The sequence below is a fragment of the Podarcis erhardii genome (assembly GCF_964252035.2).
Source record: "Podarcis erhardii genome assembly, chromosome: 3".
NCBI classification, from domain to species: Eukaryota; Metazoa; Chordata; class Lepidosauria; order Squamata; family Lacertidae; genus Podarcis; species Podarcis erhardii.
In genome coordinates this window covers 22,965,914-22,991,712 of record NC_138507.1, presented here as the reverse complement: position 1 = coordinate 22,991,712, position 25,799 = coordinate 22,965,914, and the positions used below count along the sequence as shown (strand labels likewise).

The following is a 25,799-nucleotide window of genomic DNA, read 5'->3' as shown; positions in this document are numbered from 1 at the left end:
TGACTTCCATGAAGAATGGCCCAGGTTGAATCCTTCCACTTCCAGATAGGGCTGAGAATGTCCCCCATATGAAATATTGAAGAGCTGTGGCCAATCAGTGTTGGCAACCCTGAACTTAGTGAACAAATTAAATTAATCAGTATAAGGCCGTTCTCTATGTTTCCATCATTATTACTATGATGTGGCAACATATGTTTATTTCAAACAACAGCTGACTGTGATATAATATGCTGCAAAGGAAAAAATGCTTTGCTAATCTAAACTGTGTGAACTGGCTCTATAAACCAAACTGTGGATGAGCACTGCTAATTTTTTTTACCTTTTATCGTTATATCACATCACATGTTTAAAAATAAGGGATGCTTAATAATAATTGCAGGGGATATATGTGGACAGACAACATGATAACAGCAACTTGCTGCTTATCTACACTAAAGGTAAAACCAATTGAAGTTCCACACTGCATCCCTGTTATTCCACAATAGTCCAAATGATTGAAGGTAATTTTTGCCTAAATGACATTCATCTGTATTCTCATGGTCCCCAGCCTGTCAGATAATCCTGCCAATCAGTGACATTTTCAGAGGCGTTTTTCACTGAGAATTGGATGAATGCCAGTGCAACACATTGGATGTAGATGACCAAGCTATCAACAGATGGCTGAATAAGCTTTAAATCATGCATGTAACTAAAACACTTATCTAATTTTAAGGAATGTGACCCCTTTCTCTAGCCAAACAGATCTTAGTAATTTGGTTGCTGAAGGATATGAAAATTCCTTTAAAATGCTGCCTGAAGAAAATGTGCATTCTATACACATATTTGTTACAAAGACAGAAAGTGTAAAGCATTATTAGCCTCCTTTAGAATGGCTATTCCTCCATTGTTTTGACAGTAAATGTATAATTGACCTTCCTTTGTTAAAAACAAAATGCTTGTGAGATTCATTACGTTTAGCATGTCTACTAGAGTCAGCAAGCATATGAAACAGCAAGGTAAGGGTATCTGGAAGACACATTTTGGACCTTAACTGCAGCCAACATCTCTGTGCTTCCAGTGTCCCAGGTCTTTAAGTTTCTTTCTGACCAATCAATCATTATTGAATAGCCAGTAAGGCTACAGCTATATATATATAGATGGATCATTACCAAAGACTGAACAATTTAAGTCAAATTAGTTATTCAGGTGGGATGCCATGTGAAAGTGATGCTGATGCAGATTTTAGGTCAGCTGTAACCCTGAACTGAATTGTCATATATGTACAATGTGTTGTCTGTCTTATTTCAGTAGATGTGCCAAATGCATATATGCATTTTCTGAACATGTTGGTCTGTTGCAGTTGGGCCGGGCAACCTACACACACACACAAGCCACATATCAGCAATAGCTCTGCATATCTCCAGATATGCAAAGATACATTTTGGAAATTCCTTCTTATTGTCCTGGCCCTGGGGTTGAGCCCTCCTTTTTCAAGGGATTTGGAATGGGGGGAGAAATTGCTCTTAGGAACAGCCACATACATACATACTAAACCATACACACTTCCACAGGAGGAATTTGCTTCTAGAACTTGAAAATCTAGCTCAGAAGCCCTAGTGGAACCACAGTGTCCCTTGCTCTGTTGGAGACAACTATCACCTAAGCAACCTGGGCCCTTTTAAGTGAACCACCTCCTCTTATGGGAGGTGCAGCTAGCTACTGAGATTGGGCTGCATCTCACCTTTAAGGCTCAGTCTAAAGGTGACAGCTGCTGAAGCATTCTTGCTCGAACAGTCTGAGTTCTGCATGGAGCTGTCCAGGGTACTATTGAAGCCTCGTCTTGATAGTGCTGAGGCCAACCCTCAAAACAAAACACCTGTTAACTTTATCTGATAAAAAAGAAGTCGGGATTCTATGGTATCTGTTAACGTCAACTTAGTTAAAGGCAAAGACTCTCCTCCCTAGAAGAGAGGGGAGTGGTTGTGGGCGGGAGCCCGAGCTCCGCTCCTAGCAGGGGGCGGTAGCCCCCTGCCTCCCCCACTCACCTGGCTGGCGCCCACGCCCATCGGCAGACACCCAACCAGGTGCCTCTGAGGGGGTGTGTTCAGCAGCCTATGTGCTGTGGTGCCAGCCCCTCCTCGGCCTCATTCTCCTCTCCGTCGTCTCGTCGGAGTTGTTGTGGTGTGTCGAAGAGCTAGGTGTGGCCATCGCCTATGCCTTCAATTTTGGGGTATTCCGTTAAAGGAATCCGGCAGTCGTGTACTCTGTCCGATGCCTGCTTGGCGGGAGGCCATGGCACGACCCTCGGTGACATCAGGGGAGAGCCTATAGTTGGATTAGCATCAACAGGCTCCACCTACTGGTGAATAAACCCCCTTGTTTGAGACATCCAATGCCTAAGCCAATACCTTATCACTGCTGTAATCAATAAAGTTGTGGCCTTTTCTTGCCCATTAACCTTATATCACGTGTCCTTGTGTATTCATTCCACATTGCGGGGGTCGGGTCCTCGAACCACAATCAACTTTTAAATTCAGTAATTCAGTAAATTGGAGAACAGCCTTTACCAAAGGTGTTGTGGACCTTGAAGAAGCATGAACTGAGGGAGAAAAGAGCTAAGAGGAAGGCACATTTGGCAAACCTTCACCATGATCAACCCCCACCGGAAACCTATGTCCCCACTGTGGAAGGATGTGTGGATATCCAGAACTGGCCTCCACAGTCACTTACAGACTCATTATTAAGCCTGTTTTCATGGAAGACAATCTTACTCGACTATGAGTGATTGCCAAAGAAAAAGAAGAATTAATAGTTTAAGGACAGATGAGGAACGAGTCCTCACGAACATTTCTGAACTATTGAGAAAGCCTAGTCCATTCTGCCTGGACTACATCTAATTATGCTCAAGCACTGAGTGAAGGCAGCGTACAACTAGTTTTTGACAGGCAACTGTGAACTCTCATTTAATATGTTTTAGGTAGCAATTGGGTTGAATGTGTGTATGAGAATACATGGTTGCATCATAGCCTCTGGCATGGTTAGGCTTCAGATGTATTTCTGATGGCTTGACTTTCATTCTGCACTGTAACAGTGAACATTTTTGACCCCATATTGTACTTCTATATCAGGGACTGGAGTGAGGAGTAATGGTGGGAGCCCCCCCCCCATTCTGAACCTTCCCAGGGGCAGGAAGACAGTATTAATTTAGAACAGTGGTTTGCAGAAGGGCATAGTCGAGAGGGGGAAAGCTGGGAAATACTGGGTGAGGAAGAGCTAGAAGAGCATACACCAGGAGAGAGACGGCTGGCAGATTCAGTGTCCTTGGACAGCATTCCTGATCCCCCCCCCCTTCGCCTAAGACTAGACGGACTCGGAAAGTGACATAACAGAAAGCGCAATGGCAACAAGCTCAGATTACCCGATGCAGGAGTGACGTATACACTGGACCCTCTGGATATGAACTTAATTCGTTCCAGGGGTCCTTAAGTGCCCCAAAAAATCTGCAACATGAGGCGCCGCTTCTGTGCATGCGCATGTGGCGAAACATGGAAGTATACCCCTCCGGGTTTGCCACATTTGCAACCTGAAAGTTTCGTTACCCGAAGGTAACGAGTGATTTGCATTCCTTTGTCGTTCGCTGTGATTATTAAACAACTTATCTGGTAAGAATGCTCCTTTCATTTGATCTGCTTAATTACTGCCACGGGGGGAGGGATCTGATTCCCTGAAGCCTGACATTCTACAGGTTGTGGTGAATTAAGCTTGATTGTTTCCTGCACCTTTTTTTAAACTTTGGTTTTTTATAATACCTTTTTTACTGCAGGCCAAATTACTAAGGCCAACAGCCATTCTCCCTCATACCTCATTTTCTTGTATTGTGCTGCAGTAAAGTCACATAGCACAGTTGATTCAGACCACCAGGCAACCTCTGCTTCACTTTTGTTAGAATGTCATCTTACACTATTTATAGGAATGGAATTTTCTCAAAGTATTGGTGTCAAGTTTATACACACAGTGTTTTCCCTTCCCCAATTCCCATCTCATTCCTTGATCTTGACAAGTGGTGAGCTATTTTAGTTCCACTAAAAATATGAGCATATGCATATAAAAAAGTGTATATTTTCATAAAATATATGAACGCTCCACGTTTCCTAAAACAGAACATAAACAGATACATACAACAATGCAGATTACTGTATAGAAAATGTTATATGCTAATACTTATAAAAATATAGTAGAGTGTGGAGCTTGACACTTTTTCTATTACAGATATAACACGAGCATTTCTATGTATATTTTTTTTCATATAACCAATTGGGCACTCTTTAAGAAAGTAAAACACGACAATGAATGTGTAGCTCAGACATAATTAGAAGCTCAGTGTAAGAGGCAGTCCAATGTGAGCCAAGCTCACCAGTGTCCAAAATGCCACATTTCGTATAGAAATCAATTTAAAATAGATTTCTCCTCTGGCCCTTGGTGTGTAAGCACCCATCCTTTATCATTATCTCCAGTTGTCACTCAAGTCAAATTAAATTGCAAATATAAGGGGGAAACAAGGTGTCTTGCATATATAAAAGGTCTTTTAGAAAAACACATGATTTTATATATATATATATATATATATATATATATATATATATATATATATATACACCAACCCTTCACCTTTGAAGCCTCCTACAAATAGTAGGAACTGGAGTAGGAACAGAATAAATGAATGAATGAATGAAAAAATGTATTATATATTTTCTTTATCTTACTAGGAGTTCAAAGACCGCTTTGGGTGGGGAAAACATGCTTATTTAAGAAAGCATCACCCTGAAAGGTGTATTGCTATCCTAAACAAAAAGAAGATCTTCTGGTAAATGGTACAACTACACAGAGGATTAACAACATGTGTTATGGCAGCTCAATCCCAAAGTAGCAAGGAGAAGGTTATTTATTATGCTATTTAAATTATAAAAGCAGCTCACCTGGCAAAAGACTTAATACGTCTGTGAGACAAGCTGATTGTGTAACTGAACACAGGGACGATTCATTGCTAAATAGTATGCTGAATTAATTTTACATTTCTACACAGTGTAAGCTTTAACCTGAACTGTGAAAGAAAGTGAGGGAAGAAATATTTGACTTACAGAAGGCTTATGTAATTAGAGTGGGGAATACATGCTGTTTAAGATAGAGCTGTGTGCAAATGGCCTCTTGAAATTCTGCACCCTATTTGTGGTCAGAGAAACAGCATGGGGGGCGGTATTTCACCAAATTTTTCTAAGGGAAAAGAAATTCTCCAAATGTATCTCAGAATTCCCCCCATCCCTGCAGCTGCAAATAGCTACAGCAGCATCTTTGTTGTCAGCCTGGACATTATTTTTCTTTGTCTTGGTAATGCAATTTATCTCTTTTGGTGATATGTTAAGTGAACACACTACTAAAGACTTATCCTGTGGTTGTTATGGAAATATTTTAAAGACATAGATACCAGTCTTTGGAGCAGAGAATAATAATTAAAAGAAATTATTTAAAAATGAGTAAGGCTGATGCCCACCTTTCCTGGAAATGTGATTTTTCTGGATTGTAAATGCACATATACAGTAGTTTTCTGTGCCTCCATCCTTTCCTAGTGGTAGAAATTCAAGTAATATTTTTTTGGCTAAGCTTCCTTTGGAAAATACAAATTTAGAGACTTGGGGGGTGCCCTTGTAATAATCCATGTATTTCCCTTGTAATAACACACATATAAACTGAGTATTACAGGAACACAGAAATAATTACAACAGGCATAGGAAAACTTGGCCCTCCAGATGTTTTGGGACTACAACTCCCATCATCCCTGACCACTGGTTCTGTTAGCTAGGGATGATGGGAGTTGTAGTCCCAAAACATCTGGAGGGCCGAGTTTTCCTATGCCTGAATTACACAGACAGACAGTAATAGCCTCAAAGCATCATGAATCCAATAGCCTTAATCTTTAAACCATTTTTTTTGTCCTGGACAAGTCCAACATTTTTGGTTTAACACCCACTAAAATATTCACCACTCACACCAAATTTTCAGAGTTTGACAAATAGCTCATTCTGGGGAGCTGTCCATTTAAATAGGCTGAGGGTGATTTGGGTTCTGTTTGCTCTGCCCATTTATGGGTTTTCGTCTCCCACACTGCTAGAATAGAGATAAATCCCTGATTTCTGTACTAGAAAAAACATGGCTCACAATGCTTGGCTCACAACTCTTTATGCTTCCATGGTGCTAGTTTGTTGACTTTTCATTTTCGTGTTTATTCCACTTCTCATGTAGTATGGCTTCAAAGTAGGCTGTGGCACCTGCACTCAGTTTTTTATAAAAACAAGCAATTGAAAAATTGCATCTGGGGAGGGGGACAAACATGAGAAAGTGACATTTCCAATTCCCCACCCCCACTCCGCTGATGGTCAGTTAAATGTTGCCATGGGTCTTAAATGCCACGTCAGCTGTAAAAGCATTTTAAGCATCTGTTTTAATAGATGATATCTGCCACCGATACAACAGTATGTAGGTTTTTACTGGTGGATTAAATTTATTAATACCTTGGCCTTTTCTGGTAGTTGAAATGGATCCAATTCTTGTGTGTATTTGATTACTTTTCCACAGGTCTGTTTGGGTTTTGGCAGGTGTTTTCATGTTGAACAGATATAGCACAGTTCTTTTGAGCTACTGTTTTTCAGCAAAGGACCACTGTTCTAAATTCAGAGGTGAGAAAACTTTTTTTTTCCAGCTCAGGGGCTACATTCCTCCAGGGCAGAGCCAGATGCAAAAAGTAGGTGCAGCTAGAGGCAAAACTGGGACGAACAACAAATGCGACTTCTGCATTCATGCCATGCCAAAGTCAGTGGTTTCTACCTACCTACCTACCTACACAAACATGTATGGGCAATCTATCTGGAAGATAAAATTATATTTCAAGGAGTTAGTGATCTGACTCGGTTGCCCTCTTCCTGCCTCTTTTCCTTCCTTCCTTCTCCTTATCTCTTGTTAAGTTCTTTGATGGCATGAGAACAGCCTTTAATGTCCTAATCAGTTAGGAGGAAGAGATAGTGATGAGAACCTTATTTGATGTTGGACATTGTTTGGAGAAAGTGATGCATTGGTAAAGGTAAAGGGACCCCTGACCATTGGGTCCAGTCATGGCCGACTTTTGGGTTGCGGCACTCATCTTGCTTTATTGGCTGAGGGAGCCAGCATACAGCTTCCAGGTCATGTGGCCAGCATGACTAAGCCGCTTCTGGCAAACCAGAGCAGTACACGGAAATGCTGTTTACCGTCCCGCCGGAGCGGTACCTATGTATCTACTTGCACTTTGACATACTTTCGAACTGCTAGGTTGGCAGGAGCAGGGACCGAGCAACGGGCGCTCACCCCATCGCGGGGATTCGAACCGCCGACCTTCTGATCGTCAAGTCCTAGGCTCTGTGGTTTAACTCACAGCGCCACCCGCATCCCTGATGCATTGGTGACTGGGGGAGTCACTTCACCACTTCTTGAGGGCTTCCAAGTGGCAGATTGAGCTGCTTGCTTGGTATGTGTATATTGCTTGCTGTTTAGAATAAAATCTTTCATCTTCTCACTCACTTGTGTTTTGTATTACTTCTGAATCTCATTTTAAAAGAACCACCTTGTATACAGCAAGACAAAACACACACACTGCCATCCTCCCTTAAGGTAAACAAGAAGCATTATGACACTTCAAGTGCCACTCAAAAGCATTCAAGAAGAGTGCACAGCCTATTTGGGTTGTGGCCTGGGGACTGTGCAGAAAGCCAAACTGAGAAGGTTCTTGCTTTAAGTCACCTGATCTTTCATGTACTGTGTGCATGCGAAACACATATTACGCAACGAGCAGTATATTTTCAGTGAATTACTAATTTATTTTACCATTCCTGACTACTGTATTATATTTATATTCCAGCACTGCCACGAGTGTTGTTAATTGTATATCTAAAATAAAACTGCTCAAAGTGTAAAATGTGAACAGCTTATCCTTAGAGCTTTTTTGTTCTAGTTTAATTAGAACTTGCTATTTTAGTGATAGCACTCATTATCCGCATTTTTCCTCATTAGAGTGAATGCCACTGTAGACACCACTGAGTCACAAATCATCATATGTTTGCACTGTGCTCTTAAATAATGACCTACATATCACTTCTTTCAAAAAAGAAGATTCCATGGCAAGCAGTTCTGTTACATCACTGCAAGATGTAAGCAGCAGTCTGCATTTGTGTGTTTGAATATTTAAACTGATTTTTTTGAGAGAATACCAAAATATAAGGGCCAAAGTGGCAGAGCAGAAGCGGCTATTTGTCCAACCCCTTCCACTTAACCTATACAGTTTTGGCTGGGGTGATTTTGCAGTCAACCAGGATCCACGTAAGGCATAAGTGGGAGACAGTGTGCTTCATCCCATCACTGGCTGAAGCCAGATGAGCCATTTAACCTCATTCTGCTCCTAACTTAGCCCTCTTTTGCTGCTGCCTTTGGTAGGATGAATTATTTGCAATGTACTCAAACTTGTTGCTGCCACCTTCTGGAGTGTTAATATTGCAGCATTTTCAAGTTTCGCATCTTTGTTGAGCAATACTCTCTAGCTACATCCTTTAATTAGCCATGAACAGGTCAAAAGACACAGACTTTCATTTGCAAATAGAGGCCTTGGGAAGAAGAGAACTTTCTTCAACTGGAGGGGGTGCATGCTAACTTTTGGTTTTTTTCTGTGTTGCAAGTCTTATGGTGATGCTGCTATTGTTTCTTCACACACAATACAATACAATACAATACAATACAATACAATACAATACAATACAATACAATACAATACAATACAATACAATACAATACAATACAATACAATACAAATATGGAATGTTTAATTCATTTTCATACTTTTGAAAGCCATATATCGCCTTGGGGCATTATGACTATTTAAATATCCTTACCTGTAGCTGACCAATTTATTACTTCCCCTTTATAAATGTGCACAAGAATAAAAATGTGAGCAAAACCCCCTTCAATATGCTTATTTAGCACAAAAATAATAATAATCCAATTCCCTGTTGCACATTAGCAGTAAGAACAAGTTCTATACTTTCTAGTAGTTACAGATGGGCTTCTGAGACCATTTCTCCAGAGCCTGATGTGGGTGTGGGTTCATTATCGATGAAAACAAAGCTGTGCAATACATCAAATGTGTTACAAGAAATCCCTGGCTCAGAAACATCTTTTCAGTGGGAAACACCTGACACACAATAAAAAGAAACTTCACAGAACTTTTGCAAACTTCTGTTCAGTGCACATGAATGCTCTCTGCATTCATTTCCATAGTGTACATGAAACCTCACCCCAACCACTAGAGACAACATAGGCCAGTGTCTGTCCAGAACTTTAAGAATACATTCAAGTCCCTGTGTACATATTGGAAGTACTGAATTCAGATTCTGATATACAGCCTAAGTGTTATAATGAATGAGGAGTTCTTCACCCTGCTTTTAGTACATTTTGCAGCAAGCAAGGTGACCACACTGTGGATAATAATTTGAAAATGCACACAAAATTTGTAAAGCATAAAGCATTTAACGTTAATGCCAAAAGACCTAAAGTCAGCAACAGCAAAACAGGAAAAGTAGCATTGAAAATATGCTTGTCTTTGAAATGATTCAAACAACAACAACAAGAAAAAGCCTGCACCTTCTCAGAATAAATGTAACTATGTGGACTGAAACTAAGGCCCTGGTTGGTGGATGTACCAAACTAATCCCAGCTAGCAAGAATATCCAAATGGACCAAAAGTGGTATTTGAAGCAGCCTGGGTGTAGGCTATTTTTGTTGGCTTTGCAGGAAGTAGCAGGTATGGTGGGAAATAATGGCCACGATATAAATGGTCAAAATATGAGGCTGGCCAACCCAGCATTGGAGCAGCAAAGTTAGGACATATACATTAAGTGTTTTTAACCACTCATGCAAAGCAAGCATGCAGGAACGACACAATATGTTCACCAACTGGAGAAGGCTTCACATTTAAAACAATTACCATGGCAGAGGACTGCCACACCTGGGCACTATCTTCCCGTGTATATCAAGCCCTTTTCTCCACACCAAGTGGTTACGTGAAGAATACCACCCAATCTGCACAGTAAGCTAGTGCTTGCAAAAGGCTTCATCCATGGAGACTGTTGCTATGTGGATTGCTATTTAAAGAGGTCTGCAGAAACACAGCATCATACTGCATTCATATACATCTGTAATAAGACATCCTCACTCAGTCCTCACTCTTTGGTTACATATTCCAAGGATATCCTTGTATCTGGGATACAGGGAATTGAGTGAAGTGTAGGACTGAAAACACATACCACGCTCAAAACCAATGCACCAAGTCTTTTTTTGCAAGAAATACAGTACATGACTCTCCTTTATTTCCCTTCTACAATATTTTTCTTTCGGAGGGGGCAGTTGAACAATGAGGCAACTGAATGTGCTATCTGCTATATTGTCCCCATTTTACATGTTACTGAAATTACCAAATTTGTTTCTGAAACACAATAAGCTTTTCTATATAAGCAAGAGTAGTCAGACATTAACTTAACAATGCTTTCCCCCCGGCAGTTGACAACCGTTTCTGAAGAAGAGAAAATGTAGAGAAATAATGGCAACTGTGATTGTTATAGCTGAAAATCAGGAGAAACAGATCATTTGACTTTCAACAAGCATCAATCCATCTCTTTGCCATTATGAAAAGTAGAACACATGTGGATATTAATTGCTGCGAACCACTAATTGTTCATGAAACAGAAGACTTATAAACAGTATAAGCGTAGCCATGAATAACTTTACCTCACTTTCAGGTTTCCTTGCTGTGGTTGCCCATCATAAACAGACAAAATATCAAAATCTTCTTCAAGGGCAAACGTATGAAATGATAATTGTATCCTGTTACGCTCTCCTGTGATAATGATCCATGTGCAATTGGCATAATTTGGATAGCCATGAGGAAATCCTGGGCTTTCTATTGTACCATTTGGACCCTGTACTAACCCTCCACAGTTCTGACCTGAAAAACAAAGAGAAAGAGAGAGAGTGAATAAAAAAGTGAGAACAGCTGTGCTTTCCAATTTTAATATTTCTTTTTACCTAGTTTTAAATATATATATTTCTAATTATCATAGGAAACATGAAAAGAAATATTGAACACTCAGCATTCCATGGCATGTCAAACCATCTAACAGCATGTTTATTTGAACAGACCTGAGTGAGATATCTAACAGATATTTTGCTTTAGTATAAGTTTCAGATTAATTTATCCTTTTCTCCTGTACCCTTGAGTTACCGTAGGATAATGTATTTATTTTTTAAAAAAATTAAAGCTTCAGAACCTGCTTTCTGCAGTGGTGATGGAGATCTTAGCTATACAACTATGTGCAGATGCCTCTGTGAAGGGAGTGAAAATAGGAAATGTTGAACATCAAGTTAATATGTTTGCGGATGATGGTGCAAAATCCAATTGTTGTGCTTCAGTCTTTGAAAGAACATTTAGAACAGGCATGTCCAAAGTCCAGCCCGGGGGCCACTTGCAGCCCCCGGGCTAGTTTCAAACAGCCCCCCCCCCAGCAATTTTGAAAAAGCAATCTCTTGCAGCCCCTAAGTGCCTGCCCACCAAAGCAATTTCATTTTTGCGGGCTCATCACGAGTTCTCCCCTCTGTGCGGGGGGCGTGGCTAGCCCCCACACCATTAGGGAGTCACTGGCTGCGTCACTCCTTGGGTCAACCAATCTGGGTCGACCAATCGGGGGGGGGGGGAATGGCTAAATAAATAAATAAGTAAATAAATACTACAGTACACATTTGGGATGTTGATGCTGCAGCGGTGTCAGTGGAAGAAGGGCAGCTGCCGCCTTGACCCAGTGCCGGATTTATGTATAGGCTAAGTAGGGTGACGCCTAGGGCCTCTAAATCTAGGGGGGCTAGCCAGCCTGCCCACTCCCCAGTGCCGCAGTCTCCCCTCTCCCAAAATTGTAAACCCAAGACTTCATGCAAGGGCAGGGCAACTCAGGCCCAGCAACTATGAGACTCAGGGCTAGCCAGTGGCCCCCAATTTGAAGCAGTGGGGTGCAACTTGATTTTTTTTTTTTTGTAGGGCCCCAGTTCACAGCAAAAGTCTGCAAAATCTTACAGATATAAATAAAGTCCATCTAGATTGCCCTGGTGCAGGGATCCACTTAGGAGCAGCACGCGGGGCCCAATTAGGCCCAATTGCCTTAATGTCAGTCCTGATGAGACTGTGCAGGGGTTGGACTGACAAACCCTGCACCTTCTTCGTCCCTGGTGTCACCATTCAGAGTACAGACTCAACAACTTGTTATGGAAATAAAGGGGGCACTTATTGGAAATCAGTTTTGTCACCTCTTCCCCCCCCCAAACCCTGAGACAATGAACCCAGCCACCTTTTATTCACAGTCGCATAAGCACTACACTACAGCATGGCCATAAACCTGTACGTTCAACTGCTGAAATATACACCCAATATGTAGCAATGGAGATTTATGTTACTGCTTTATGAATGAACACTGTGTTTTATGAATGGACTCTGTATTTTGTGAATTACCTAAGAGCCACCAATAGGGACCTCTAGAATCTGACAGCTAACCAATTGGGTACTACCAAACAGCGACCCCTATCACTGAAAGCAGGTAACCAGCAGGGAATGCTTCAGATCAGCCTTTGCACTGTTGACTTAACACCCCCTGCTGTGCAGATAATGGTGAAAGGTCATAAATTGTATCCCTTCTGGCATCCTGGCCAACTCTATTACACTGGTGTAAATCCTGGTCTGGGATGAGTGAGGCATACAATGGGCACCACGACTGAAAAGGCCCTGCTCCATGTCATTTGATAGAGTACCCACTTGCCCTCCTTCTTGACATAGAATGCTCTCTATTGGAGTCTCCAGGTCCAGTACAAAGACCATAAGATGGGAGAGCAGGGACCTTGAAGTTCCCAACAGCTGTTAAGCAAGCAAGCAAGCAAGCAAGCAAGCAAGCAAGCACACAGGTCACCTTTGTCACAGTCAGGATGCCTATGTCCTGGCCAGGCCTGCATGCAATCTTGTTTTTGTACAATCTTGTTTGTCCTCAGTAACCAAAATCATATTATCATCATATACAGTAAGAACAGAAAAGTTGTTTTCCTTCATTGGCAAGGAATCGTACAAAACAAAGTGGCACTAATAAAGAAAAGTTCCAGGATGGCAACAGAAAGCAAACTAAAAATGCTTTTGTAGTTCATCAAAACTATCCAGCAATACCAATAGAAAAACTGGTGCTATTAGCAGTAATCCTAGTTGGTTAATTGGTTTGGCAACTTCCGTGCACATGACTTGTGATGCTAATTATTTTCCCCAAGAGTTAAATGATAACTAATCAGAGGCTGCTACAGGAGAGCTATGAGATTCAGGTGAGGATCAGATGGCTTGTCAATCCCAGCAGGTATATAAGGGGATGACCCGGCCTGCCCAGGCCTGCCCAGGCCACAAAAGGTTTACAAAGTTCAGTTATTGCAAAAGTTTTTCAGTGTTAATTTTATGCATTTTTAAAAAAATCACCATGGTATTTAACAATACCCTCAGCTGGGAAGGGAGGCTTCGCACTGCCTATCAGAGCAGCCCCAATCCCAACTCCTACTTGTGTGCATACACTCCATACACAGCCTATAGAACCCTATTTTATTTGACTTATTTGCAAGGCTGGACCCTGCCCGAGAAAATTTGGGGGCTGAGCTGCAGCACAAATTAAATCTTGAACATCTCTCTCCCCTGTCTCTCTAGTGCGACAGCTTCTCAAGCAATAACAGCCAGCGGGAATAAGTAATGTGGCTTGGTGTGATCACATTAATATTGCTAATGCTGAGTACGTTGTTCCTGGAATAGCCAAACCCCATGCTGGGACTTCAGTAAAACCTTAATTACCAAACTTCAAGCTTCAGTTTAGGTGCTAAAATGTTTGATCATGCCTTTAGTCAGGAGTGCTGCATTGTGCCAGTTGTGTTGTAGTGGACTCAGTGCTGGACTAGGAAGACCTGGGGGTCTGAATTCTTTCTGAGGCAAGTTGATTCTCGGTGGGTGACCCTGAGCCAAGCACACACCCCTCTCATTCTAACCTACATCATTACATTTTTTTGTGAGGAAGAAATGCGGGACATCCTTTCTCTTATGCACATTGCCCTTAGTTCTTAGGGGGAAAGTAGATACCCATTTTAATAAATGAAAGTACTATTCAGGTATACATTTTATGAACATGAAGGCACAGACACCATATTTCAATGCAAAGTATAAGATATTGACTTTTTAGCAGAAAGTGTTGGTACTGGACTACAGTATGTGCATGGCCCCTAAATTAGGCAGTCAATAAAAGCCTCGTTTTCTAAAACTTCCAGTCACGACTGAATTCTAAGACCCTGCTCAGCAGGGCTTTGCTCCGAGATTGTATAGCGTATACCCTGCAGAACCATATGAGGGCAGGCAGCTTATTAACAGGCAACCCCTTACCAAGTAGCCTTGATTTACGACAAACATTTTTTCTATCCATCTTGCTGAGCTCATTAATCCCACAAATAGAGATATGCCGAATCTTAGAATTACACTGAGGCTTAAAAATCAATCTGTTTTGTAATGAATAAAATGTCTGCACAGAGAAAAGTTGGGAGGGGGGCGATGTTTTGTGCACAATGCTTAGGCTCTCACACGCAGTTTAGGCACAAATATAATCCCAAAACTTGCTGTTATACCCAAAACAAAAAATTATTCCAGGCTACAATTTTTATTTTTATTTCAAAACTTCCTATGAATAGGTCTCTAGTCTAAATCCTCTACTGAAATGCTGTCAAATGCTTGTGGGAGTTTCAAAATCTCAGCATAAAGGATTCAATAAAAAAAGGATTTGCAGGTTAAAACTAAGGACTAATAAGCAACCATTTTCTACTAAATTTAAATCAGCAACTCTAATGAATAGATATTAAAGCTGTGGGAATTCAGTAGGCCTTTAAAAAGAGAAGGATTTCCTAGCATATCTGCCAATTGTTCAAACCAAGCCATTATAATGCAGATACTGCCACATTTCTTTCCCTAAATGTAATGCCTTTTATAATTAAGTAGTTCCTAAAAATGTATTTATATCCTGTTAAACATAGCTTGAAGCAAGGGACGAGAACTCTCAGCTGGCAATAGGAAGCTGCAACAAGCCACATTATATGAATGCTTCCTTCTTGTTGCATAATGAGGAACGGAGTATTGCCACAGCAGAGTCAGCTCTCTTATTCTCTGTCTTCTAAAGCAATACTCCATGGTGTCTCCATGCACAGTGAATGCAAATACAAGGGAGAAGACTCATGGGAGCCAGTCATGCCCCGAGTGTTCTCTTGACCCTATCTGATCAGGTCAATGGCCCATCTAACCCAGCATCCCATTCTTACAGTGGCCGGCCAGATGTTTATGCAAAGCCCACAAGATCAATCTGAGCATAACTACACTCTGCTCAGCTGCAATTCCCAGCAACTGGTGTTCAAAGGCACACTTCTAGCAACAAAGGAGATAAAACAGAACCAGGATGGACAGTAGCCATTGAGAGTCTAATAATTCCTCCACAAATTGGTCTTATCCTCCTTTAAAGCTACACAAGCTGGTGGCCAACGCTACCTATTGTGGGCGTGAATTCCATAGTTTAACTATGTGCTGGGTGAAGAAATACTTATTTTTGCCTGCCTTGAATTCTCCAGCACCCAGCTTCATTGGATGCCAACTTCTAGGATCCACAGGTGAGAAGTGAGTGCAGGGTGGACAGACCACCAGAGAAGGAGCACAACGTGTCCCTTGCCTAACACCCCATACACTTCAGGACTGAGCTATACCTCCCCCCCCCCCCAGACCTTCCCAGATCATTAAGACCATCAAGAGTCAGCACGGTGCAGTGGTTAAGAGTGTACTCGTAATCTGGTGAACTCGTAATCTTAAGTGTACTTGTAATCTGGTGAACCGGGTTCGCTTCCCCGCTCCTCCACATGCAGCTGCTGGGTGACCTTGGGCTAGTCACACTTCTCTGAAATCTCTCAGCCTCACTCACCTCACAGAGTGTTTGTTGTTGGGGAGGAAGGGAAAGGAGATTGTTAGCCGCTTTGAGACTCCTTAAAGGGAGTGAAAGGTGGGATATCGAGTCCAAACCCTTCTTCTTCATCATCAGATGAGGCCTTGCTAGTGATGTCTCATTTTACAATATGTTGCTAAGTGACTAAATGGGAACAGTCCTTCCCTGCAGAGGCATTCATTCTCCTGCGTGTGAGTGTCTGAGGGCCCTGCTCCTTCTTGCCACTCACCATCTGGCCTGGGGTGGGGCCTGAAGCCTCATAAGGACTGCTGCGCTCTGCTGCCCAGGAGGACTCTCCTGTGTGAGTGTATGGGGCCCTGCTCCTTACCACTTACCACTTGGCCCAGGGCAGGGCCTGACGGGCCTCACTAGGACACTTGCTGTTACTGCTGGAGGGGTGCAGAGTGCTTTTAAAATGTTTTAAAATTTTTATTTTGAATTTTTTGTATGTGGGGGTGGGGATGGGGTGGGGTGGATGTTTATTGGGCCTGGGAATTTGTTTGATTTTATGTTTTTGTAATTTTTGTAATTTTTATTGTTTTTTGTTTGTACTGTTTTATTTGTGGTGTTGTTGTTTTTTGTTTTTTTAAAGGGGTTATTTTGTTCTTAAGGGGAGGGGTCAGGGCTGCCGGGGAATGGGCCCCAGCCCACAAAATGGCTGGGATATGTTTCACAGGGGGGAATGCACTGGGACAACTGATCTCAGTGATCACGGGTAGGAGGAGGAGTTACGCTAAGACCAGACCATGTCATTACAGAGGAGGCAGGTTTAGTCGTTGTCTGAGGACTATCCCTGCCTCCGGGTCTGGTCCTGACCGGATGAATACTAGAATCAGCAAGGGATACCCACATGACCTGAAAGTGTTGCTGTGCAATGCCAGGTCAATGATTCATAAGACCACTGCCATCCATGACTTGATCATGGATGGAGGACTTGACCTGGCATGTGTAACAGAGACTTGGTTGGATGAAGCAGATGGGCCTGTCCTTGTCGCTGCTTGTCCACCAGGTTTCTCTTACGCACAGCAACCCAGGTCATGTGGGCGGGGAGGGGGGGGTTGCAGTGATTTTTCGGAAGTCATTAGTTTGCACCAGGCGTCCTATTGGGAAGACCCAGTTCTCTGAGTGCATGTTCTGGAAGTTGGGCAATAGGGGCAGTACAGGATTCCTTTTGGTGTACCGACCTCCCCGCTGCACCAAGGATTCCCTGCCCGAGCTGCTTCAGGTCATGGTGGATGTTCTCCTGGAGACACCTAGCTTGGTTGTCCTAGGGGATTTTAACATCCATGCCGACACGACCTTACAAGGGGCCGCTTGGGACTTCGTGGAAAGCATGGCCTCCATGGGGCTGTCCCTGAATAAGTCTGGCCCAACCCATAGCCGCGGACATGCCTTGGACCTGGTATTTACCTCTACGGATGTTGGTGATCTGACACTAAGTAAAAGTGAAATGAAAGAAGTGCCATGGTCAGACCACTTCCTGGTGCAACTGGACTTCTCTGCGACCCATCCCCTCTGCAGGGAGGTGGGACCGATTCGGATGGTCCGCCCCCGCCACTTAATGGATCCAAATGGTTTCCAGAGAGTGGTAGGGATGCTTTATCCCATGTTGATGGCCTTTCAGCCGATTCCCTGGTGGCCCACTGGAATGTGGAGTTAACCAGGGCTATTGACTGTTTGGCTCCGAAGCGCCCTCTCCGATTGCATGGAGCCCGGAGAGCCCCGTGGTTTTCCACGGATCTGAGGGCAATGAAACAATCGTTGAGACGGCTAGAGCGCCGGTGGCGGATAACTCATTCTGAATCTGACCGGACACAGGTTAGAGCTCAACGTCGAGCCTACCAAGTGGCGATAGCGACGGCGAAGAAGACTTTCTTCACCGCCTCTATTGCATCTGCAGAAAACAGCAGCAGGAGACTCTTTCAGGTGGTTCACAATTTAGCGGAACCACCTGTAACATCGGGGCCCAGTACGGGCCACATGTTCTCCTGCAATGATTTTGCAAATTTTTTTGCAGATAAAATCGCTCAGATTCGGGAAGAAGTAGACTCCACCGTGGGAGCAGGGCCGGGGCGGGAGAGTGCTAGAGTCCTGTCTGGTCAAGTTGTGTGGGATCAATTCCAATCTGTTACCTCCGAGGATGTGGACAGGCTGCTTGGACGAGTGAAGCCAACCACCTGTCTCCTGGATCCTTGCCCATCCTGGCTTATAAAAGCTAGCCGGGAAGGACTGGGCGATAGGCTTCGTGGGGTGGTGAATGCTTCCCTCCGTGAGGGAGCCTTCCCAGACCCGCTGAAAGAGGCGGTTATTAAACCGCTTCTTAAAAAACCATCTTTAGATGTGGCCACGATGGCCAATTATCGCCCAGTCTCAAACCTTCCATTCTTGGGCAAGGTGATTGAGCGAGTGGTTGCTGAACAACTCCAGGCACGCCTGGAAGAAGCGGACCATTTGGATCCCTTCCAGTCGGGATTCAGGCCTCATCATGGGACTGAAACTGCCTTGGTCGCACTGGTTGATGATCTCCGGCGGGCTAGGGACAAAGGTGAGAGCTGTTTCCTAGTTCTGCTGGATCGCTCAGCGGCGTTTGATACCATCGACCATGACATCCTTCTGGACCGTCTTGAGGGGCTGGGAGCTGGGGGCACTGTCATACAGTGGTTCCGCTCCTTCCTCCTGGGCCGTGTTCAGAAAGTGGTGGTGGGGGATGAGTGTTCAGACCCCTGGGCTCTCACTTGTGGGGTGCCCCAGGGTTCTGTCCTCTCCCCCATGCTTTTCAACATTTACATGCAGCCACTGGGAGAGATCATCAGGAGGTTTGGGCTGGGTGTTCATCAGTATGCAGATGATACCCAGCTCTACCTCTCTTTTAAATCAGAACCAGTGAAGGCGGTGAAGGTCCTGTGTGAGTGTCTGGAAGCGGTTGGAGGATGGATGGCGGCTAACAGATTGAGGTTGAATCCTGACAAGACAGAAGTACTGTTTTTGGGGGACAGGAGGCGGGCAGGTGTGGAGGATTCCCTGGTCCTGAATGGGGTAACTGTGCCCCTGAAGGACCAGGTGCGCAGCCTAGGAGTCATTTTGGACTCACAGCTGTCCATGGAGGCACAGGTCAAATCTGTATCCAGGGCAGCTGTTTACCAGCTCCATCTGGTACGTAGGCTAAGACCCTATCTGCCTGCAGACTGTCTCGCCAGAGTGGTACATGCTCTGGTTATCTCCCGCTTGGACTACTGCAATGCGCTCTACGTGGGGCTACCTTTGAAGGTGACCCGGAAACTACAACTAATCCAGAATACGGCAGCTAGACTGGTGACTGGGAGCGGCCGCCGAGACCATATAACACTGGTCTTGAAAGACCTACATTGGCTCCCAGTACGTTTCCGAGCACAATTCAAAGTGTTGGTGCTGACCTTTAAAGCCCTAAATGGCCTCGGTCCAGTATATCTGAAGGAGCGTCTCCTCCCCCATCGTTCTGCCCGGACACTGAGGTCCAGCTCCGAGGGCCTTCTGGCGGTTCCCTCACTGCGAGAGGCCAAGTTACAGGGAACCAGGCAGAGGGCCTTCTCGGTAGTGGTGCCCGCCCTGTGGAATGCCCTCCCATCAGATGTCAAAGCGATAAACAACTACCTGACATTCAGAAGACATCTGAAGGCAGCCCTGTTCAGGGAAGTTTTTAATATGTGACATTTTAGTGTATTTCTCATCTCTGTTGGAAGCCGCCCAGAGTGGCTGGGGAAGCCCAGCCAGATGGGCGGCGTACAAATAATAAATTCTTCTTCTTCTTCTTCTTCTTCTTCTTCTTCTTCTTCTTCTTCTTCTTCTTCTTCTTGCTATAGTAGGGTTCTTCCAAATATCTTGTTGAAAACATGTTTGTTTGCTCAGGCTTCCATCAACTAGAATATTGGACCATTCTATATATTAGGCAATATTCAAATAAAAAACCATATACAAGCAGAATGACATCCACATGCACAAATGAAGTTTCCTCATTCTCTTCCCAATGTGTGCACCCCACATTGCCCCCAAATCTGCTCTGGAAGGTTTGTACAACCCCCGGAAAGAGTTTAGGGGGTGAACAGGGGGAGGCGGGAAATCCTCTTGCTCAGTAGAAGCTGCTTCGCTCACTCAAAGGGCTGTTTATTGAACAAGCCACTGTGTATCGGATCACCCGCGTGCATCGGATCACCCGCCCACCCTCCCTAATCTAGGGCTATTGCGTTGACCTTGCTATGCCTGTCATGGGGTCGTCTGCTTTGGGGGCAGGGGCCTGGTAGGAATTTTGTCCATTTGGCTGATTGGCTGGTGTCATTTGGTTTTTGCCTACTGCGTAGCAAATTGTCACAACTTGTAAGGTTGTGGTTAGGCATTGGTTAAGAAATTGGTTGGTGGAGGGGTAAGGACTGGCAGTGCCTGCCCCTCCAATGCTGCTGTGGAAAGGGAATTCTGTTAAAGGAATCCAGGGGCTTGCCATTCTTTCATCCATACCCCTGAATATGGCTTAGGGCTGTGCAAGGCCCCGGGAGCATGCGGGGGGGGGGGAGAGGGTCTGGTGCCCAGCTCCATGTTCTCCCCAATATTGTTTTCCCTTAGTGGCTTTCGCTGGAATCCGGAAGTCAGTTCTGTCCCTGGGCATGGGGACAGATAGTCATAACCTTAAACAAAAATTATGTGTAAATTGTGAATTATTTAGGGGTGGCTTGGGGGACCTCGACACGCAACACTGGAAAATAGTTGCAATAAGAAAACAAAGGTCATTTTGACTTAAATTGGGAGACATAGATTCGGTGCAAAGTTCCTATTAAGTGATTAGGAATTCAGGGCTCAGTATCGTGGACTCCTGTGTAAAGAAATTAGTCACTGCTGTCTTGAAAAGGTTATAAATATCTACCCCTCCAAGTAGCCACCTGTGATTCTGAAGTTTCTTTGTAACTGCCAATATGCCTTGAGGAAGAACTAACTGATAAGCAATTAATAAGCCTGAATATGTATAGTCTCCCCTGTAGGCTATGACACTATCCTGTCTCTAAGAAGACCACATCTGGTGCATATTTTGGGATTCAAATGGTGAAGGGAAATGTTTCCTAGGTGTTTTTAAAAATATCAAAAACTTGAGCACTATTTCTATGTTCAACCCTCAGGTTCTAAGGGTATACTTTTTATACCGGGAGAAAAATCTGATATAAATGCTAACAATTCTATACCCTTTCATGATGCCCTGAATAGTCTGTATGAGGCAGCTGGCTCATTCTGCCTTAATTGTAGAGCTGGCTACCCAATCTGTTCAGTGGCACATAAAAGGAAGAAATTTAGCTGTGGTCAACAAATTGTGCACAAATATTCATGTCTGATGGCCAAACGCTATTAGATTCATTTATTGGTAAATGTTGGTTGATAAATTATCATTCTTCAGTACAGTGTTCAACATCAGTTCAACATAGATCTTTTCCCCCACAAGAATTTCATTTCCACATGATTCAAAAAATGATGCACATTTTGTATATGATTGTTAATTCTGCGGTCATCAGCCTTGACTTATAAAAACGTTCCGTTTTTGTTTTCATATGTATGTTGTGCTCTGTGACCTTTTGGTATTTATGCCTTTATTTTTTCTGGAAAATTAAACGCCCTCCCATCAGATGTCAAGGAAAGAAACAACTATCTGACTTTTAAAAGACATCTGAAAGCAGCCCTGTTTAGGGAAGTTTTTAATGTTTGATCTTTTATTGTGTTTTTAATATTCTGTTGGGAGCCGCCCAGAGTGGCTGGGGAAACCCAGCCATATGGGCGGGGTATAATTAATTAATTCAGACTTATTAACCATTCAACTCACTTGGAATATCCACCATTTATAGAAAGCGTTTCCCTGTAGTCACATATGTAATTTTTTTGCCATAACTTCTGTGCAGCTCAGAGTAAAACACGAGTGCCTGGAGGAAAGACACCACATACCGTATTTTTGCACCATAACACTCACTTTTTTCCTCCTAGAAAGTAAGGGGAAATGTCTGTGCGTGTTATGGAGCGAATGCCTACGGATGGCAGGAGGATCTGCTGCAGTCGTGAGCAGAGGATCCATGGTTCCCCTTTCTTTCCTCCTCCGTGGCTTGCTTTGAAACAGCAAAGTGGGAGAAGAGCCGCTGAGTGGGGAGGAGAGAGGGACAGAGAGCCTGCTTGCTTTAAAGGAGCAAAGCGGGAGAGGAGAGGAGCCTTCTCCTCTTATACCCCTCTTCTGCATTATTAACAGCATCCTTCTCCACCCACCCCACACGTGTTCCTTGTCCCTTGAGTGCTTTTCCTTTCGTCCCCAATTAAAACGTGGTTACAAAGCACGGATCTACATGGATCCTCAGGATTTTTGCACTGGGTCACCCCAAATTCACCATCAGATCACATAGCATGTCCATGGCTACAGCTTGCACCAAAAAAATCACGCACCCACTGTTGCCTGGGGCTGCAGTGGTGCAAAAACGTGGTTACAAAGCATGGATCCACATGGATCCTCAGGATTTTTGCATTGGGCTACCCCAAACTCACCGTCAGATCACATGTCTGTGGCCACAGCATGAACCACAAAAATCATACATCCGCTGTTTTGTTTAGAAATTTTTTCCCCTTGTTTTCCTCCTCTAAAAACTATGTGCGTGTTATGGTCGGGTGCGTGTTATAGAGCGAAAAATACGGATATTTTAGCCATTTAAGAATCCTATGGGAGGATTTTGATGTTGCACTAAGGTGATCTTTCCACCAGGACAAGCATTTTGGCTTGCCAGGCAGAACAATGCACCTCTCCCCTCCCACCTACCTCCCACCAATGCTGCTCTGAAGATTGTGCCTACTCACCCAAGCCAATTTTGAGGAATGGAGGCAGAGGAGACAAGGTTGGAAGACATGTATCACAAGCAGAAATTCTTCTGCAGGCCTTCCAACAACAGGACTCATTAGCTGAATCCCAACCTATATTTTCAGAATATATCCTTGATTATAAAGGATAGTTTTTGTGGGGGACCGCCAATATCTGGTAACACCTTCTGGATAAGAACCTTTGAAGGCTTGATATAAAAGTTCTAGTCTTGGTATAGATTTGTGACATCAACGAACACTGTAGGGACCTTAGCAAAGAGGCACAATTTAGATACTCCTAGATGTATACAGGTACCCATTTCGTACAGCATTCAATTTTCACAGTGATTTCAGGAGAAATGTTTGTTTGAAAATAAGAAATAGTCTATGATCATGACTTTGATATTGTACAAATGGTGATTCTGTTTCACTGAAAAGCAGCCCTTTATTTGCTTCAGTTCTTGTTCTTCTCTATCATGCTGCCTTCTGGTTGCTAAGCAACCACAACACCATCAAACCGTTTGCATAAAGCATTACACTTCTTTTATGTGCTTTAATAATAAAAAATGTCAGTAATTGTCAACTTTATGAATAGTATCCCTACATTCAGATGGACATCATGCTAATTGTAAAGGATGCTATGTCACCCTGACTTGCACTGAGAATTTTGCATCGGGTAGCACACATTCTGTGAAAATAGGAACACTTTTTTTCGGGGTGGGGGCGTAATTCAAATACCACTGTTATCAAACCAAAGATCTCTGCCTGAAATGCTCCCCTATTATACAGTGAGAATACTTCTTCAGATACCATATGTTGTATCAATGGGATGAGCGTGGCGCTGTGGTCTAAACCACTGAGTGTCTTGGGCTTGCCAATCGGAAGGTCAGCGCTTCGAATCTGCACAACGGTGCTGAGCTCCTGTTGCTCTGTCCCAGCTCCTGCCAACCTAGCAGCTTGAAAGCACACTAGTGCAAGTAGATAACTAGGTACCTGTGATGGCCTGGGCATCTGATTCAGAGGCTGAACCTGAGGAATACCAGCCTGCACAGGAGTCCCCACCTCCAGGGCCGGCTGAGCCAGGGCAGGGGCTTGAATCTGAAGGCCCCTCACCTGTGCCCGATGCTCAGGAGCAGACACCAGCTGAATCCGCTCTGGCTCCGGAGGTGATTGAGGACCCATTGCCTGCAGGTGCTCCAGGGGAAGGTGAGGTTGCCTCTGGGTCCAGTAACCCTCCAGTCTCTCCTGAGCTGCAGAGGCTCAGGGCAGAGAGGCGGAGGGAACTAAGTTCTCTCAGGAGGAGTGCTCGCCTCCAGGCCAGGGGAGGTGAGGCACCTGTGGACCGGGGCCGCCCTATGCCTCGGAGGAGATAAAGGCCAGCCCGCCCAGCCCCAGGTTGTGGGAACAACATCGTTGGTAACCTGTTCCTGCCGGCACCCTGACCTGCTCTCCTGAGTTCCTGACCACACCTGCCTCCTCGTTTTGGACCTCACTTCGCCCCTGATGGACAGCCTCCTTACCCTCGACCTAGGACTGGACTTAGACCACGCCGCACGGTAACCCCCCCCCCCGGACCAGCACAGTACCACTATGGCGGAAAGGTAAACGGCGTTTCCATGTGCTCTGGTTTCTGTCATAGTGTTCTGTTGCTCCAGAAGTGGTTTAGTCATGCTGGCCACATGGCCCGGAAAACTGTCTGTGGACAAACGCCAGCTCTCTTGCCTGAAGCAAAATGAGCACCGCACCCCATAGTCACCTTTGATTGGACTTAACTGTCCAGGGATCCTTTACCTTTACCTATGTTGTATCAAGTTATTCTGCAGTGTCCTTTTATATGCTGGCTTCTGAAGCAGTATATTAGTAAAACTGAATACTGTATTGTCTCTTGAGCTTGGACTATCGATTCATCCTCCATACAGGTGTTGGTGACTGACAAGTTTATTAAATAGGGAATACAGCTGGTTGTAAGCATAGGACTCACACTCTTAATGAGGGATGGGGTTTCTCAATGCTTGCTTGGTTTTTGAAGGCTAAGGGGACAGTGCACAGCTAATTCACAGTGTTTGGATATATCATACATAGCCACAACATGCCTCCTCCCTAATCAAATAATAGTGATGGTCTGCACAACTTATCTACTCCTTCCCTGTCCAATAAAAGAAAAGAGAAGCAGTAGTAGGCTACAAGAATAGGCTGTCATATATAATAAGAGATGAAAGAGAAAAGGGCTGGTTGTAGAGGAAGAAAAAGGAAACAATGTGGTCACAAGAGGCAAAGTGGAACTCCAGCAGCAGAGGTATCCCAGAGTCAGCAGAGTCAGTATCCCACAAGATAGAGGATTAAATCCCATGTCATGCCAGTGGGCACAAGACTTCCTTGACTCTTCTTCCCCTGCAGTACCCCTAAAATTTGCTCTGGGGGGTCCTCAACCCTCCAGAGAGAGCACACAAGGGACTGAATGGAAAAGAAGAGAAAGAGAAAATCTGATTCATGTGAGCAGGAGCCCACAGTGCAAACAGGCTGCCATGTTGGATACCACTCATCGAACATTGTGCCATATAAGAATGAGAGTACGATCCTTTTGCCACCAAAGCAGCTTTATGAATCCAAATAACCTTGACTTAGATCCAGACTTCCCATCATGCTTAGAGTAGATCCATTGCAATCGCTTGGACTTGATTTCAATGGGTCTTCTACTCTAAGTATAATGAAGTTGGGATTGAATCCCTTACATTTAAGGAGTGCCAAGGGAACAGGTACATAGCCTAGAAGCAAAGTATTTAAAGCTAAGGTTGCACGTTAAAAATAAAGTAAAATTAA

At 43.9% G+C, this 25,799-nt stretch overlaps 1 protein-coding gene across 2 annotated transcripts in view; it reads right to left on the bottom strand.

Annotated features, from left to right (window-relative positions):
* The window catches only part of CSMD1 (CUB and Sushi multiple domains 1), a 956,661-nt gene that overhangs the window by 738,168 nt on the left and 192,694 nt on the right, over nt 1–25,799 (bottom strand). For both annotated transcript variants that reach the window (XM_081856635.1, XM_081856636.1), the window contains exon 2: nt 10,840–11,056. In XM_081856635.1, coding sequence (XP_081712761.1) covers nt 10,840–11,056 — 217 coding nt within the window. The remainder of the gene's footprint in view (nt 1–10,839; nt 11,057–25,799) is intronic.